The sequence below is a fragment of the Agelaius phoeniceus genome, chromosome 19 (genome assembly GCF_051311805.1).
Source record: "Agelaius phoeniceus isolate bAgePho1 chromosome 19, bAgePho1.hap1, whole genome shotgun sequence".
In the NCBI taxonomy this organism is placed as follows: Eukaryota; Metazoa; Chordata; class Aves; order Passeriformes; family Icteridae; genus Agelaius; species Agelaius phoeniceus.
In genome coordinates, this window is record NC_135283.1 from 3,086,202 (window position 1) to 3,103,820 (window position 17,619).

A 17,619-nucleotide genomic window follows, 5' to 3' on the forward strand; every position below is an offset into this window, starting at 1 on the left:
TGAAGGGGTTGTGTGACTCCTCCTCCTCAGTAATAACAATCCTTTGGTGCAGTTTCATCCCAGTTTCATATCAGCGTCCCCACTGTGTTGGCTGTGATGTTCCTCCTGGATCAGCACTGGGAGTGTAAAAATTCCGGCCCGGAAAGTGCCAGAGCAGTGCGGTACCTGGAGCAATCGTGCATGAGTTTAAAGAGAAGGGCCATCGGAACGAGTCTGCTCTCAGGGAAAGCCAAACCCCGTGCGGTGGAAGGAATTCCTGCGGGCTCTGGCCCCGGGTACGAGCAGGCTCCGCCCGCCGGGCTGAGTGCGCCGGGGGAGCTCCGGGGAACGCTGCGATGGAGCTGGCGGGGTGCTCAAACTGCAGCTCCCTGCAGCTCCGCGGGGCTAAACCTCCATCGGAGGCACCCAGACTTTAATATTTGCCCGCCCAGTCCGGGTGTAGCATGAGCAATTCTGTGCCATGCACACAACGGCTGCGTTGGTTCATTTCTTCCAAATTATCCCCTTGGCCTCCCCAGTGAGCAGCCTGGTCCCTTTGTGTGATATGCAGGAGGAATGCCTGGCTGCAGGGAGCATCTCCGCGGGTGTGTGTCCGTCCCCAAGGCCAGGTCTCTGTTCCTCCTTCCAGCCACGATAAACACAAGGTAAGGACAGGCTGGAGCGGCACTCCTGGCTCCTGCAGCAATCCCACACGGATTATGTAAAGCCTGGGGCCCTTGTTGGGCAGGAGAAGCTTTAAAAAAAGCAAAGGGTTTGTTATTTCATATACCCAGTCTCTTGGCGGCCTGAGGAAACAAAATCTCATGAAGAAGCAATGTGATTATTCTATTTTATATGTATATATGAGTACCCAAAGAATACCACAGCAGCTGGTCTGTGCAGAGCTCCGGGGCTGCACCAAAATCTGCGGTCACCTCCCAGCAGAGCTGGTGACAAATCCGAGACGCGACAGCAGCGGAAGGCACAGAGAGAGCACGGGAAAGGAGGTGAACGCACAGCAGGGATGGGGAATAGCTGCTGTTGGTGTGAGCACACACAGCCTGGGCTCCAGCTCACCATGCAGGCATGGAATAATCCGGCTGGGAAGGGTCCATCATCTTGCTCGAAGTAAAATCACTATTTAAATCCAGTTAGGGTGCTCAGGACCTTGGGTCCCGAGAACTTCCACATTTTCAGGACGTATCTGTGCTGTTGGTGGTAGGGTTTGGGGTTTTGTCAAGTCAGGGAATCCCTAATTTAGCGCGTTCCAACCGCAGCTCCTGAGTTTTCACTAGTTTGATGTGAAAGCTTTTACCAAGCAGTCCTTTGGAGCTGGGAGGGGCCCGGGCCACCCATCCTGCCCTCCGGCCCGGCAGTCAGTCCTGCTTTGTCCCGATCGGTCCGGGCAGTCAGTCTCAGTCACTCCCGGCGCTCAGCCCCGGTCACTCCCGGTCCATTCCCGGCGCTCCCGCCGCCATTCCCGCGGCGCTCGACTACTCGGCGCTCCTCCCGCCGGGGGCTGGATGGGCTCTGCGCTCGGCAGCGGTGCCTGGCAGGCGGAAGCAGCGGCCGGCCTGTCCGCCTCGGCCCGGCGGGACTCGGCCGGACTCGGCTCCGCTCAGCCCGGCTCGGGCGGGTTCGGCTCAGCTCGGCCCGGCCGGGCTCGGTCCGGCTCGGCTCCGGCGGGCTCGCTGGACTGGGCCCGACTCGGGCGGGCTTAACTCGGCCCGGCTCGGTTCGGGCTCCCGCGGCGGGGCTGAGGCGGGCGGGCGCCGCCATGGTGTGAGGGGCGGGGGCGAAGGGGCCGAGCCGGAGCCATGAACCTGCTCCCGGCCAACCCGCACGGTAACGGGCTGCTCTACGCCGGCTTCAACCAGGACCACGGTGAGGCTGCGGGCCCGGGGAGCCGGGTGGTGCCGTGGAGGGGCGGCGGTGCGGAGCCGGGGCCGGGCTGGGCTGGGCCTGGGGCTGCCGCGGCTCCCGAGCCATCTCTGCGGGGTCCCGCTCGCGTCCCGGGGCCGCTGCTGCCCTGGGCATGCCCGAGGGGTGGCGGCTGCAGTGCTGGAAGGAGCCGGGAAGGCCGCTGGCAGCGGGAGGGTTTAGCGGCTCTCCCGTTGTTCAGCGCTGTGCGGTCTGTGCCCAGCGCTTCAAGTCAGGAGAGTTGAATGGGGAGTGGGTGAGCGGAGAAAGAACAGGACCAGGCCCAGGCTTGTTGGGGCTTGCTGCGCTTGGCTGCTCCCCGTGTGTGGCTCCGGCAGGCTCTCAGAGCCTGGGCTTCAGGGGCTTCCTTGAGAGCTGCTCACAGTTCAGCCCTTTCTCAGTCTAAGTACTCCACATTCAAAATGAGTGGCGTAACTGCTTTCTTCTTTCTTTTTACCTGGTTTGTGTTTTAAAAACTGTGGTTAACATACTAATCACACTGGCAGGCAAGCACTGATAGAACAGCCCCTGTGCATCCTTGGCTTATCTTTTCCCTTTGTTAGAGGGGAAGGCCTGCTTCAGAAACAGGGTGCATGTTCCTCATCCTGCTTTGGCAAGACAAAAATAGCACCGGTCTTATGAGTAAGTGTCGTTTTTGTGGAATAAGGAGTAGAAGCTCATCATTTTGTAACATCCTTTTGCCTTAACAAATAATATTCTTGCTTAAGACACTCTGGCAGCCTCTGTCATTGTAGACTGCAGCTCATGTACCTGTTGCTGACGCTGTTGAAGTCGTGTGTAAACACGAATTATTCAGTTGATTTTAGTCAAAGGTCTCTGATGACATCTTGGCAATAGCACATGAAGGAGGTAATGAGGTGAGAGCATCTTGGCAGCTCTCTTCCTCCTATCCCATAGACTTGAAAAGAATAGAACAGTTTGTTTCTCTGCACTTATTTTAATCTTGCCTCTTGAACAGAGATGAAAAAAGATTTTTGAGCATGGGCTTAATTTCAGATCTGCAGGGTCTGTAATGGAGCAGTGATATTTGGTGCTTGGCCTGTGTAAGAAGAAAAGTTTCTCTTTTATTGCAAAATGCCTTTAGATCATCATATAAGTGTAAAATTTGTTTGTTATGAAGGCTCCCTTAATTCCATAGTAATAAATGCAAGACATCCTCCTTTTTCAAATGATATCACATCCAAAGCACCTTAAGGAATTTGTCTTGGCAATCTGTGAGCTGGCAGTATTCATGTCCCATCCACCTCACCTGGCCAGGCAATTGAGTGATGACAGAGAACAAGAAAAAACACAATTGGCTTCTGTTTGGCAGCTCCTGGAGCTGCTGCTCTTAGGAATGATGACGCTGCACTGCAGTGACTGAGTGACCTTTTATGAGTTTAGGGCTCCTGTAAAGTGCTGAAGGGCAGGTGATGTTTGGCCACCTGAGGGAGAGCAGAGGGGAGGGGAAGCTCCCTGCTTCCTTCTTGCTTTGCCAGGAATAGAGTGTGAGTCACTGGAGTGCTGGAGCTCACAAGTGTGGGTGTCTGCATGTACTGCCACAATAACCTAATTTCTTAGTAATTTAAGTCTGGCCAATCCCACAGGGATGGGAGAACAGGAGGAACCATCTAAGAAGTCTCTCTGGGGCCGAGTCTCCCTGACTAGCAAGGATAAAGCAGCTGAGGTTGTTCTGCCATGGGCCTCCTTCGCTCTGACTGGAGTGATGCTAGTTTTCTATCAGGTGTCTTTGTTACTTTTAGGCTTTAAATTAAAAAACAAACAATGTAACACAAGGAAATGGAAGTTGTCATTTGTTTGAAGTCAGAATATTCTGATTTTATCTTCGTTATTTCAAGACTGTGAGCTCCTGATTTCAGATCCTTTTCTAATGCTTAGAGAAGGACAATAAAGTGTTTTTCAGAAATGAAGAGACAAAACATCATAATAAATGGCCATACCTGTAAATTGCTGACAGATTTCTCTTTTGTCACTGTTGCAGCCTAAAGCTGCTTTGAAAACTGAGGTGTGGGTTTGTTTTGGTGTGGAAACCCTTGACTTATGTATTTACTCTTCTCCAGTGGGCTGGGATGCTTTGTAGGGCCCCACAGTGTTGGTAGGGTCCTGTGCTCTTGGCTGTACACAGCATTTATGGTGCCAAGGAAAACCACCATGGCACAAACTGTGCTGGACGTGGTCACTTCCCTGTGCTCCACTAGTGCCCCTGTGGGACCTCACAGCCCAGAGCCTGCAGGTTTCTCTGGGCCAACATGTCCCCTTCTAAAGGCTGGTCATTCATTTAACCCTGCCTTTTTCTGCAGAGTTGGAGGAGCAAAACTCACTCTGGTCTCAGTGGCACCGGTGGCAAAAGGCTCATTTACTGTAGGAGCAAGCACAACTAGGGGTCAAGGCAATTACTCTGTAATCATTACATTTTTTTTAAAGTATCTGAGTTATCTTTTGTCAGTGGCTTTTCAGCTCATCTGTCCCCTCTGGAAAAGAGAGGTGCACTTCTTGTGGAAGGAAGTGAACCTAGGGAAGTGTCCCCTCCACTGTCAGCCCCTTTCAGCTCTCACATGGAAGGCTTACAAGCCATCAAATTGGTGATTCCAGTGGAACAGAAATCAGTCAGATGGGATCACCAAGCTTCAAAGCTGTTCCTATGATTGAAGCAGGAATCTTCCTGTAGGGTTTTCTTCTCTTGTTTGACTCAGGGATGCCGTGCCTGAGAGCTTCATATCTCTGTGGGTAGTGATCGACCACATGGGGAATTTCACTGTTACTCACATCCCCACGTTCTGCTGTGCTGTCTTCAGTTAAAAATGTGGATATTCCCAAGGCATTAAAGCAGCCCACGTCTTACTCATGAGGTTGGCCCTGCAGAAAGCTGTAGTGGTGCTGCAGGAGGTGTAAAGTGTGTGTTTGATTGCATCAGGAATGCTGCATTTGGGTTCTTAGGAGCTTCTGGGATCAGCACAACTCAAAGCTTACAGCACTTCCTTACTGGGAACAGCTTCAGCATCCCTTCCCTTTGACTGTCCTGGAAATACAGGATGGGAGTGGAAAACTGTTGCTGGAAAATAATTATATGGATCAGCTGTGAGGAACAGATCAGTTCTGTCCTGTACAGCAGTGCTTTGTGTAGGGGGAAGGTTTCCAGTGCAGTTCTCTCCTGTAGAGCAGTGCTTGATGTAGAGGGGAAGGTTTCCAGTGCAGCTCTCTCCTGTACAGCAGTGCTTTGTGTAGGGGGAAGGTTTCCAGTGCTTTCTGTAGAGGGGAAGGTTTCCAGTGCAGTTCTCTCCTGTACAGCAGTGCTTTCTGTAGAGGGGAAGGTTTCCAGTGCTTTGTGTAGAAGGGAAGGTTTCCAGTGCAGTTCTCTCCTGTACAGCAGTGCTTTGGGTAGAGGGGAAGGTTTCCAGTGCTTTGTGTAGAGGGGAAGGGTTCCAGTGCTTTGTGTAGAGGGGAAGGGTTCCAGTGCTTTGTGTAGAGGGGAAGGTTTCCAGTGCTTTGTGTAGAGGGGAAGGTTTCCAGTGCTTTGTGTAGAGGGGAAGGGTTCCAGTGCTTTGTGTAGAGGGGAAGGTTTCCAGTGCTTTGTGTAGAAGGGAAGGTTTCCAGTACAGTTCTGTCCTGTACAGCAGTGCTTTGTGTAGAGGGGAAGGTTTCCAGTGCTTTGTGTAGAGGGGAAGGTTTCCAGTGCTTTGTGTAGGGGGAAGGTTTCCAGTGCTTTGTGTAGAGGGGAAGGGTTCCAGTGCTTTGTGTAGAGGGGAAGGGTTCCAGTGCTTTGTGTAGAGGGGAAGGGTTCCAGTGCAGTTTGCTCCCTGACTGTCCCAGGGCTGGGAGATCACTGCAGCTCTTACAGACCCAGCAGCCAGAGCAAATCAATGCTGAGGGGGGAGGAGAGAAAGTCAGCAGGGCTCATATCAAAGCCTATTGCAATATGGTTGCTAATCCTGCTAAAATTATTACATTCACATTATCTACTTTGTGAGTGTGTGTGTGTTTATCTGTGTAAACAAGAACTTTGTGCACTTAATTTTTTACAGTTTCTTGCACAGGGTGAAGTTGTATCTGGGAGTTTTTCAGGTTAAGGGCATAGGTTTTTTTGTTTTGTTTTCTTCCCCCACACACCCTGTGATTGTTGGAGTATCAAGTTTGGGGAAGGGTTGTGTTTAGACAGAGCTCCTCAGCTTTTATTTGTGGGGTTCAAATCATTGCAGTACATAATAATAGAACCAGAGTAAGTGGAACTTATGCTCCAGTACCTCAGAGATCTGTAACTGGATTTTTGGTACAGTACATGCAAATTGTGAACAGCCAATGCCAGTGACAGCAGCTTCTTGGTGACTTGGCCTTGCTCTGATTTCACAGTGGCATTGCTTTGTACCAGTGCCTGTGTTCACCTGTTAGCAGGGCAAGGAGCAGGACAAGGGACTGGCAGCTTAATGGATTCCACTAAAGAAGCACATGCTATGAAAAAGTAACTACAATTATTTTCCAGAGAGTTTTAATCTGCCCTCTGCTTGTGTCCTGGGTTAGACTTCAGCTATTGGCTTATAGTTATTGACATGGTACAGCAGTCACCCTTGTTAGCACAGCTGGAAAAGCTGTTTGATGAGCACTGTGCTCTAGAAACATCCACAGCAGAGTCGTAATCATGAGGTGAATTTGGATCTATTAAGAAAGGAGGGAGCTCACTTCATAACTGTTGGACCATAAACATTAAGATGCTGGTTTCCTGCACTCTAGTGCATGGCACAGGATCCAGGTGGGTTGGGAATTGGTTTCCTTTCCTTCTGTTGTTTTCTTACCTGCCTAAAACCAGTATCAAGACATTTCCACCAGGCCAGCATAGAGGACAAGTTCTCTGGAAGATTTTCACTTGCCATCACTAACAGAGCCTGTGAGTGCTCTTCAGCTTGAGTGTAACCATGCAGTCGTTGAGCAATGCTTTCCTAACCCTCTGGCTCTTGCTTCCTTCTTGAGTGTACCTGGCAATTACTTTATATGTGTGTATATATGTGCTTTTTACCACAGGATGCTTTGCATGTGGAATGGAGAATGGATTCCGAGTTTATAATGCAGATCCACTCAAAGAGAAAGAGAAACAAGGTAAAACACTCACTTATTACCCCACGCTGCTCTGTGTTGGAAGCTCAGCCTTCTCACTTTTTCCTGACTGATTCTTGCTCAGCTTTCACTCTTCCACCCCTGGAAGGCTTTGAATAAAGCCTCAGGAGAGGCAGCTCCTGCTGCTCCCACAGGGACTCTCACTTGTGCCATTGCCTGGTCAAAAGTCTCCCTGCTGTTAATTTGCACACTTGGCTGATGAGGAATTTGTCTCAGTTTCTGGCAGAGCTGTGTTTGCTGTTGCTAATGTTTGCAGCCTGAGTAGGAGAGGCATTTCCTGGGTGTTCATGAGCAGGAGGAGTGGCTCCCTGCAGCCATCAGAAGTTGTTCTGTTCTTGTGTGCTGATCTGGATGATCCAGTGTGGCAGTGAGACCCCAGGCTTTTTCCTGAAGATCTCAATGGAACATTTCTCATGCTCAAGAGTACTGTCTGCAAGAGCACTGAGAGAGGTCAGACCTCTAATGCTCTAAATATTTACCTTCTATGAATGCTTTAAAAATTTGGGAGGATCTTAACGTGGTAAAGCTGCTCCTGTGTCTTAACAGAAGTCAGTAGATGAGCTGTGTTAACAGTGGAGCTTTTTATCAGAAAGCAAACAAAACTGAGTCAAAATATGGGAAACTGAAACTGAGCCATGTCATTCTACCCTAAATATAGGAAGTGAGCTGCTAAACAGGTTTCCCAGCACTTTCAGCCTGTGGTGAGAAAAGGGATTTAATAAGAGGAAAAATGTACTTAAACTAGCAATTCCTACAAAATCAGGCACATTTTCACTTGGTACCACTGTAAGGATTTTAGTCACTGTTCACATGGCCAAAGCTGACAAACTATTTTCTGCTTTTAACAGTAAATTCTTCCATAAGCAACATGCCTTGGGACTATCACTTGTGACAGTGTGCTCAAAGAGTCAGGATCAGCCTGAAATCCTGTAGAGTTCCTTGTGAAAACTCCCTGCCAGTAGCTCTGGATGGAGATGCTTCCAGGACTCCTGTGGTGAAAAGTTCCTTATGAGTCAGATTGCCTTTTCCCTGTGGATTCTGAGAGCTCTCACTGAACTGGCTGTGTGGGCACACAGAGATCCTGTTCATTGTTCCTGTGGGTTTAAACCTGCCCAAGACACTCCCAGCTGGAGCTTGTCCATTTGATTTTCTCTGAAACCCAGCATGAAACCAAATCTTGCTGCAGCCCCAGCTTGTCTGTCTTACATCCAGGAGTTCCAAGAAATTCCCATGCAGGCAATGACTCAGTGTTCTAACACAGATTCAGAACACATTACACATTCTTAAGTTGTTTCAGGTTATCCCTTGTAAATACTGCAGAGCTTTTTGTCACAGTAAGTAAAACCTCCTAGCAGAATGTGCTGTCCTGCTTTAATGGAGCCAGGAGGAGGATCTGGTGCAGAAAGGGGTCGTGTTCAAGTACAACTGTTCAGGAAGGAAACACAGCACTCAGAAGTGCTGTTGAAGAAACCACAAGGGCTTGTATGAAATCCAGGGCTTCACTGCTCCAGTATGAAGAACCTTCAAGGAATCCACATTCTCTGGTTTTTAAGGGCAGCCAGGGTAGGAAGATGCTCTTCTTCTTAGGTGCCTGAGAAATGTGCTGGATAACACAAGCTTTTCTTGTAACAGTGGTAAAAATTAGATGGCAGTTTAACCAGTTCTGACCCTTTGAAATGAAATATTTGTCTTGCAGAGTTTCTAGAAGGTGGTGTTGGCCATGTGGAAATGTTGTTTCGTTGCAACTATTTAGCCCTAGTAGGTGGAGGAAAGAAGCCGAAGTACCCACCCAACAAAGGTGAGCTGGGGGGGTGCACCCTGCAGGGCCAGAGAGCTCCCACAGCCAGGGCCCTGAGCTGCTGCCCTGAAGGTCAGGTGAAGGGGATGCTGCTGCTGCAGGTTGAAGTCACCATGGTGCAGTGAGTTGCATCACTGCTGGTGCAGTGCTAACAGGCTGGGACCTGCAGGGGCTGCTCTCCAAGGCCTGCTGACCTTCTCACAGTGAGCTCTGCAAGGAGCAGGAAGCTCCCTGCCTGGCAAGCTTTGTAGGAAAATTTACTACTCTTCAACTGCTGCATTAGTTCTTCCATAACTCTCAGAGCAAACAAAAAAAAAGCTGTTTTTCCTTAGAATGATATGTGTTTTTTGTTAGGAGTTGACCAGCTCCTGCCTGCACAAGTTATAGTGTGAGTGAGGGGGTGCCCCAATGCCTTTGGTTAGCAGGATGCAGCTGCTTAACCATTGGGTGAACCTCTTGATCAGACTGTGGGGAGCTGCAAGTTGTTACAAGGGAGCTGTGGATCTCTGAATATGCCTCAATGGTCTGATGCAGTCTCTGCACTGTTGTAGTCATGATCTGGGATGACCTGAAGAAGAAGACTGTCATTGAGATCGAGTTTTCCACAGAAGTCAAAGCAGTGAAGCTGCGAAGAGACAGGTGGGTACAGCAGAGGGCTCCAGCTTGGCTCTGTGCTCCTCCTCACTTCCAGCTGCTTGTACAAAGAAAAAGGTCCTGCTGGAAAAGCAGCAGGTGAAACAGGCTCTTGGGGTGGGGTACTGGGTGTAAACAGGCCCCAGTTTAAGTATACTGCTATGTGAAGCCTTGGTGAAAAACCTACAAGAATTCCTGGTCCCCTAATGTAGGGAAATATTCTCCTGTGGCTCCTGCTGGTTTTCTAGGTATGGAGGGGAGTGGAGAAAATTCCAGCAGATCCCTGGAGCCAGAGCAGCTGTGAACAGCTGGAGTCTGTGTATGCGTGGGTGGAGGGGCTGGATAAAAGTGCTTTGCAGGCTTATCTTGTGTGGCTGCTGCAAGGCTGGGAGTCTCTTGTGGGGGAGGGCAGGAGAATGTGGCTGTTGAATCAGTTGAAAGCCTTTGCAGGTCTGAATGAATGTTTGTGTTCCTGTTTTATCCACCCGAGTCACAGAACTTCTGGTCTGTTTCAGAATTGTGGTTGTCTTGGACTCCATGATTAAAGTTTTCACCTTCACACACAATCCCCACCAGCTGCACGTCTTTGAAACCTGCTACAACCCTAAAGGTTGGTTGTACTTGTGGGCTGGGGAATGGAAGCAAGTTCATTGTGTTCCTGACATGCCATTTCTCTTCAGCTGCCTCAGTCAGTTCTTTAGAAGTCATGAAACACTTACTGCACTGCAGTCGTGTCCTTTGGAGATGCTTTGTGTTTATAGAATGGTTATTAGAATTTATAAATACTTGGCCCAGAAAAGCTGTTTCCTGTGCTCATGTTATAGATGTGCTTTCTGAAGAGCTTTCTTTTGTAAAGAACCTGTATTTTTAGTGGAAGGTTAATTATAAACACAAATTCCAGTAAAGTGCATCATTCTCTTTCCTAATAGAGCTGGAGGTGTTGAGCAAACTCTTCTCTCCTGGTAAAAAGAGCCCAATGAGCAAACTGATACTGTTCTTTTTAAATAGCAGGGCCTGGCTGTGGCTGATGTTGAGCCCAGGGAGGGCTTTGGGCTCCCTCAGTGATGGCAGCAGGAGCTGCTGAAGGACTCTGCAGGGCTGGCAGGGGCTTGGAGGAGGGTCAGGAGGGTTGGAGCAAACACTTCTTGGTAGTGCTGCAGGTGGAACAAGGGCTGCAGGCAGGGCTGGGTTGGTGGGGAGGATCAGCTCAGATGTCAGGAGGTGTTTTCTCCACCACACTGTACAGGCTTGGAATCCCCATTCTGAGGGTTTTCATGCCTGCCTGCAGCAAACATGGAATTGCTGCCATGGAGTCCCAGCCTGGACAGAGCTCCAGCAGCCTGACTGACTGACAGGCAGGGCATGCAGGAGGAGGAGGAGGAGGTTTTTTCTTGCACTGAGGTTTCAGGAATTCACTTGGCACCCAGAGAACACCTGGGATTGGTGTGATTTACCTTAAATGGGCCACAAAACATTCACAAAGAAAAGGGTGCCAGTGCTGTAAGAGCCAAGCTCAAACACAAATTGATCATAGTTTTACTGATGGAGCAGAAGCTCAGATGTCATCCCTGATAAACTCTTACCCTTTCTGAGCTGCTAAGGAGACCTTTTAACTTCTTCTTAAAATAGCTGTGATGTAATGGACTGACTGGGCTGATCTGCAAAACCCCCCAGATTCTGGATAACCACAGCTGGGTTACATTGAAATAAACTGATGAGAGCAAGTTAAAATTACACAAATTATAAAATTATAAAGCTGCTCCTCTGCTTAACTGTGCTCTGCACTCATGGACAGGGGATGTTTTGGGACTAGCAATTAATGTAATGGCACTAGCCATTAAAATGAGATTCTGATTTACTCAGAATTATATTTCAGAAACTTACATTTGAAAAGTTGATTAGGATATGGAAATGATGCAATTGTTTGTTTTTGTCTTTCAGGTCTCTGTGTCCTTTGTCCAAATAGTAATAATTCTCTCCTTGCATTTCCTGGAACACACACTGGGCACGTGCAGATCGTGGATCTGGCTAACACGGAGAAGCCTCCTGTGGACATCCCAGCTCATGAAGGAGTCTTGAGCTGTATTGCTTTAAACCTGCAGGGAACAAGAATTGCAACAGCATCAGAAAAAGTAAGAATGATGTCCCCTGCCTGTGACTCACTGTGTGTTCTAGTGTAGTGAGATAAAATAGCAAGTCACATCCTTTGGAGGAAAGACAGAGAAATACCTGCTGGGAAAATCTGCCACTGAACTGTGCACTCTCAGTCCTTCTTATCTTCTCTGCTCCTCTGGGGTGCCCAAACAGCCAACAGCCAAGGGCTGTGCCTGAGGTAGTGTTTGTTTTAGCTGGCTGTAGCAGTGATTCTTCAGTGACATTTGAACACAACTTGCCCAAGTAGTTCATGTCTTTGATGTGTTCTTCAACAGATACTGTTAATTTTAAAAAAAGAAAGCAGTGGGGGGGAGCTTATTTGCATTCTTCACCTTTATCATTTTCTGCTTAAATTCACTCCAGACCCAGTGGCTAAAGAAATACTTGTAAATAGTTCAGTTGTACTGGCAGGCTCTGTTCTGCTCTGGCTTAGTCCCTGTTACAGAGCAGGACAGGATGGGCTGCCCCCCTCACACAGAAAGCCCAGTGTTCCATGGGGCTGAGGAGGCAGGAGCCTGACAAAAACATGAAGTTAGGGTGCAGTGCAGATCCCCTGTGCTGGGCTGAGGCAGACAGAGCTGCCAGGACATTTGTTCTCCCCAGGGAACGTCAGGCAGATGGACCCATCTCCCTGAGCACAGCTCTTGCTGCCTTCTTCCACTCAGCTGAAATCAGTTTCTTAAGGACAAGCCAAATTAATCCAAGGAGTCTCTGTTTCACATAGTTTGTACTGCCCAGCCTGTCACTCAAACAGTTTAAAAAAAGAAAATGTATCCCAAGTCTCTCCCAAGCTTAATGATTGCATGTCTCCTAAACAGAGTTCTAAAAGCTGCCAACTCCATTGCTAAATAGAGCCATTATCTGCTGCATTTGTATTAAACATTCCTTGTTTTGCATAGAGAAGAAGTTCAAGCAGCTTTTATTTTCCAACTGAACTGGGAGTCTGAGCCCAGTCAGCAAACATCTCAAACCTGTCTCTTAAATCAAAACTAAACTGTGTTTACCAAGTCTTTCTCTGCTGGGTAGTTATTTCCTGGTGAGCTGTCTCTGTTAACCAGGTGTGTCCCAGGAGCTGCAGGTGGTGATGCACAGCCCAGTCTTCATCAGAGGAAAGCAGCACTGATTTGTTGATCACTTTATCTGAGACCAACACCCTGGCTGGTTCTGCAGCTCTGCTCTCAGCCTGGCTGACTCCAGCTGAAGCAGTTTCCCAGTGCAGGGTTCTGTACCTGCCTGGAGGGTGCTCAGATGTGGATCAATACAGATCAGGAGTGTGTGGTAACTGATTCTTCTGAGTTATGTCAGCTGAAGCAGTTTTAAGACAAGACCAGCCACAGCTTGGTTCTACTTAGTGGGAAAGAATTGCACAGCAGCAATGAAAACTGCAGTGGTACTGAGGGGAGCATGGCAGAAGGGACCCCCAGACCCTGGGCACCCTCTGCACCAGCCAGGGTCTGCAAATCAGGGCCAGGGCTGCAGCAGTGCCTTAGAACTGAACTAAAAGAGACTTCCTGAGGCACTGAGTGACAAGATTGTACCCTGAGGCATTAGAACATTGTGGTGGTGGTGTGTGGGGAAACTGCTGTTCTTCCCCAAAATTAGGAGAGGTTTGCAAATCTACCAAGAATAAAAGCCCAGCAGTGGGTGCAGGGGCATGCTGCTCAGACAAAATGTTAGGGTGCATTCACAGATGTAAAGACAGTCTTGTGCCTTTCCTAATACAATGCTTGATTCCTTTCCAAGGGGACCCTCATAAGAATATTTGATACTTCATCAGGGCATTTAATCCAGGAGCTCCGTCGAGGATCACAAGCAGCCAACATATACTGGTATGTTCAGCTGCTTCTGTGCCATCTGTGGCTCTGGCTGTGCTCAGGCAGCACAGGATGGCTCTGGTGCCCTGGCTGCCTCTGCATCTCACTCTGGGCTCACTGCTGGGAGGAGAAGGCAGGAGCTGGGAGCTCTCTGAGGCCTGCACAGGCTGCAGGACCAGGGACAGAGCTGGGGCTGGTGCCAGGCCGTGACTCTGCTCAGCCCAGCTGGGAACTGGGGGATGCTGAGCTTCCCACTGACACCCAGGGACTCCCCTGATGCACTGAAACGCTGCTCAGGGGGACTGGGGGGAGCCTGGGGGCAAGGGGGGCAGGGGAGCACCCAGGGCCCAGGTGTGACTGTCCCAGGAGCAGGGAAACCCTCTGCCCATTCCCCAGGAATCTCCCATTGCTGTGCTGAGCCCCACTGTGGGGCAGCAGCTGCACATTCTGCCCACAGCTGGTGCATTTCCTTCAGCAGTGTCACAGTGACCCACACAAGGTGTCCATGTCAGGGCTGCTGCTGCTGCCACTGCAGGGCCTGTTCTGGAGCTGCTCATGCCAAAGCAGCCCTGCCTTGGGGCAGCCCCTGCTCCTCCTGAGCTGTCTGTGCCAGGGCTGTGGGTCTGTCCCAGCAGCAATCCTGCAGCTGTCTGTGTTCTCTGCAGTATTAACTTCAACCAGGATGCTTCCCTCATCTGCGTCTCCAGTGACCATGGCACAGTCCACATTTTTGCTGCAGAAGACCCCAAAAGAAATAAGCAGTCAAGGTAGGGATGGAGCCATTCTGAAGCCCTGGGGGTGGGGGGGTCCTTGAGCTTTGAATTGCATTTAAAACACTGGCAATGTCACTCAGGAGCAAAATCTCCACCCTGCTGAAGGTGGAAAGATCTGTCTGCTGGGCTGGCATGAAGCTGCAGATTCTGTAATCTCTGGGAATTGCCAAGTTCCTGCTGTCCTCTGCAGGGCTGTAGCATTTCAGTAGAGGGGCAGTGTAGGTTTTAGTGGACCTTAGGATGAGCATATGTTGTGGAATCCTTCCTCTACTAAAAATCAATCTTCCTGGCAGATTTTGCAGTCACTTGAAGCCAGCAAGGTGGCTGTAGTGTCTCCCTTCCTGTGAGGGGAAATGACTCAGGTTATCTGATTCAGTAAAAAAATCAAGTGAAACCTGCACTTTGTTCAGTCACTCCAGCAGCTCTGAATCCACCCAAGTCAACACCTTACCAACCTGTTCACGTCTTTGTTTTGTTTTCTCTTTCAGTTTGGCCTCTGCCACCTTTCTCCCCAAATACTTCAGTTCCAAATGGAGTTTTTCCAAATTCCAGGTTCCCTCAGGCTCTCCGTGCATTTGTGCCTTTGGAACAGAGCCAAATGCTGTCATAGGTGAGTGCTGGAGGCATCCCCAGGGTGTGGCTTTGAACTCTGCTGGCTTGGAGGGAGGGAATGCTCTGCTGAGACAGGGCTGTGTCCCTGTCATCCCAGAGCTCTGCCTGCTCCCACTGCCCAGGGAGGGAGGCACAGCACGGGGCTGGCACAGCACGGGGCTGGCAGGGCTCATGGCCCATGGGGCCCTCCAGAACACCTCTGTGAGTCTGAAGGGCAGCTGATGCTGGAGCAAAGCAGCCCTGGCACAGCCCCCTGACCCTGCTTGTTTGTGTTGCAGCAATATGTGCAGATGGCAGCTACTACAAGTTCTTATTCAACCAAAAAGGGGAATGCTCAAGGGATGTGTACGCTCAGTTCCTAGAAATGACAGACGACAAGCTCTGACTGAGGGAGGGCAGTGCCCAGCTCAAAGCACTGCCTCAGCCACCCTGGCCTTTGAGGGACAGATCTGAGTGTCCAGCACTGAGCCAGAAGTTCAGCACAGCTCATGGAGAAGCCTGGCTCAACATGATCACAAGCAGCTCTGAAGTAGTGGACTACATATGTTTGTTCTCATTTCTGCAAGTATTCATCATTAAAATCTCTTTGGGTTACTGTCACCAACTCAAGTTTTCAAGATGTGGCTTTCAACAAGCTTGTGCCTATTGGGTTTCTCTTTAGTCTAAACTGTGACATGACTGTAGCTCCAACAAGAGTGCCTGCCACAGGGAGAGCTCTGCAGGGGCTGTCCACACCTTCAGCTGGATTTAGGAAAAGGGATGTGAAACCAGAAGATTTTAGGCTTTGCTTTACTTCCACTGCGTGGCTGGGAGAGGGGAACACTCTGGGTCATGCTTGCTCCTCCCTCCCCTGGCACAGCTGAGGGAACAGAGAAGGTGACAAGTGTGGAGCAAGGGACACCTCCAGATCAGGTCCTGCTTGTCCTCTGACCTGGTGCCCAGGGCTGGGGGGTGGTGGTGGTGGTGTGGCCCTGCCAGTGCTGCTTCAGGTGAGGGATCAGCATTGCTTGTCCAAGGTGCCAAACTCTGTGAAGCAGCTGCAGGCACCTTTGGGCAAGGGCTGCCCCAGCTCCCCTCTCCTGTATGAGCAGCCAGGGCTCCTGGAGTTGTAGAGCTGATTCCTTTCATGATCCAACAGTGGGTACTGGTGTGACAGCTCTGAAACTGCTGCCCAACTGCTGCAGCTGGGAGGCTGGAGAGGCCATGGCCAGCACAAGAACTGAGCAAGGTGGCAGGGAGTTCCATGTCTGCAATGGCTTTAAACTTGCAAACTTGTCTTTTTCTTTCCCTTTGAGCTGTCGTATACTATTGCTGCTGGCCCAGGGACAGGTAGGTTAGACTGAACCCACTGACTTGTACACTCTTCCCCAAAAATTGTTACCCTATTTCCTGCTGCCCTAAGGCACAAGCTCCTAACCCAGAACCTGAGACAGCCCCAAGTTTGGCATCTGTGGCACTAAACCCTGGGGCAGGGAGGTCTTGCTCTTCTCAAAGCTAATTTCACAGATGCTTCAGCCCTGACACTCTGTGACTTCAGTTGCAAACTCTAACTTTGACAAGTCCCTTTTAGTGTCATGTAACCTACTAAGGACTAACTTACCATGTTGATGTCAAGGTTGCATGTTGCTTTTATGCGTATTTAACCACAGGAATTGTTTTGCACACTTATTTGTAATATGTTATTTCTTTTAAATAAAAGTGACTAACTTTGCTGTATTCACTGATGGTCACAGCCATGGTTTCCATTGCTCCAGGCTGGGGGATAAACATGGGAGTCCATAGTGGTGGCTGGTGAAGGACAGGAGCTGAATCTGCTGCATGAGGAGGGGACAGGAGCACGTGAGCCACTGCCTGGGACATGCACCTTGCTGCCTGTCCCAAAACAACTCCAACTTCCCAGTGCAAACCAGTTCTTGTTCAGCACTTACCTCACCATTCCCTCCCTGCTGGGCTGGGCCAGCACAAGGACCTGGAGCTGTCCTCTCCTGGGGAAGGATGTGGTGGGGAGGTGCTCAGCTGCTCCCCAAGGCTGTTGTAAATCCTCTCCCTGTGCCAGTGGAGCTGCTCCTGATCCCAGCACCAGGAAACTCCTGAACTCCCCCACCCAGCCCTGCCCCTGCTCCCACAGCTCTGCTGGACCTCAGCTGAGCCCCTGTCCCTGTTATCCCAGAGCTGACAGACTACAAACACATTTCTGGGCAAGATTCAAACTCTTTTTCAAATGTGTCAAATTTTCCCTAAACCTCTGCTCCAACGTGGCAACAGGAATGAAAATAACACCTGTGCAGGCAGCCAGCAGTGCTGCAGTAACCCTGGAGTGCCCTAATACACCTCAGCTGTCCTGTGCTACCTGCAAATGGATGGGATTAGGTAGAGCTGTTTCACAGGGATCAGATCCAGCTCAGGATTGAGTCTCCCCAGCTGCTGCTGCTGCCTCCAGGTTGCTCTGGCAGGGCTGCACTCACTGCAGCTCTCCTGTGGATGGATGTACCCAGGGTCTGCACAGCTCCACAGTAAATGAACAGAGCTCAGTCAGGCACTGCTGGGAACAGGAGTGAGGGCTGTGGGCCTGGAGCTGGCAGGGATGCACTGGTGGTACCACATGGCCACAGGAGAGCAGAGAGCTCCCACAGGCAGAGCAAACCATGAGCACAAAGCACTGGCAGCAGCAGCATCTGCTCCTGAAGCACAGGGATTAGCAGCTCCTTTGTATGGAGAAGTAACTCAACGCCTTCTCTCCCCATTTTGCCATCTCCACAGTACCTGTGTCACAGTTCAGAATCCTGACAGGAAAAGCAATGAGTCAGTG

The 17,619-nt window shown here is 50.0% G+C and overlaps 1 protein-coding gene across 2 annotated transcripts; it reads left to right on the top strand.

Annotated features, from left to right (window-relative positions):
• Window positions 1-368: 368 nt before the first annotated feature.
• Window positions 369-16,526, top strand: WDR45B (WD repeat domain 45B). Of its 2 annotated transcripts, none has more exons than XM_054645089.2 (10): window positions 369-644; window positions 6,934-7,008; window positions 8,723-8,824; window positions 9,376-9,463; window positions 9,973-10,067; window positions 11,399-11,589; window positions 13,355-13,440; window positions 14,091-14,192; window positions 14,687-14,808; window positions 15,089-16,526. In XM_054645089.2, the coding sequence occupies exons 2-10, from the start codon at window positions 6,951-6,953 to the stop codon at window positions 15,193-15,195; spliced, it is 951 nt and encodes a 316-aa protein (XP_054501064.1). In that variant the 5' UTR covers window positions 369-644; window positions 6,934-6,950; the 3' UTR covers window positions 15,196-16,526. The 2 variants fall into 2 exon arrangements, with proteins under 2 accessions (XP_054501064.1, XP_054501062.1); XM_054645087.2 differs by lacking the exon at window positions 369-644 and adding an exon at window positions 1,517-1,863.
• Window positions 16,527-17,619: the final 1,093 nt, after the last annotated feature.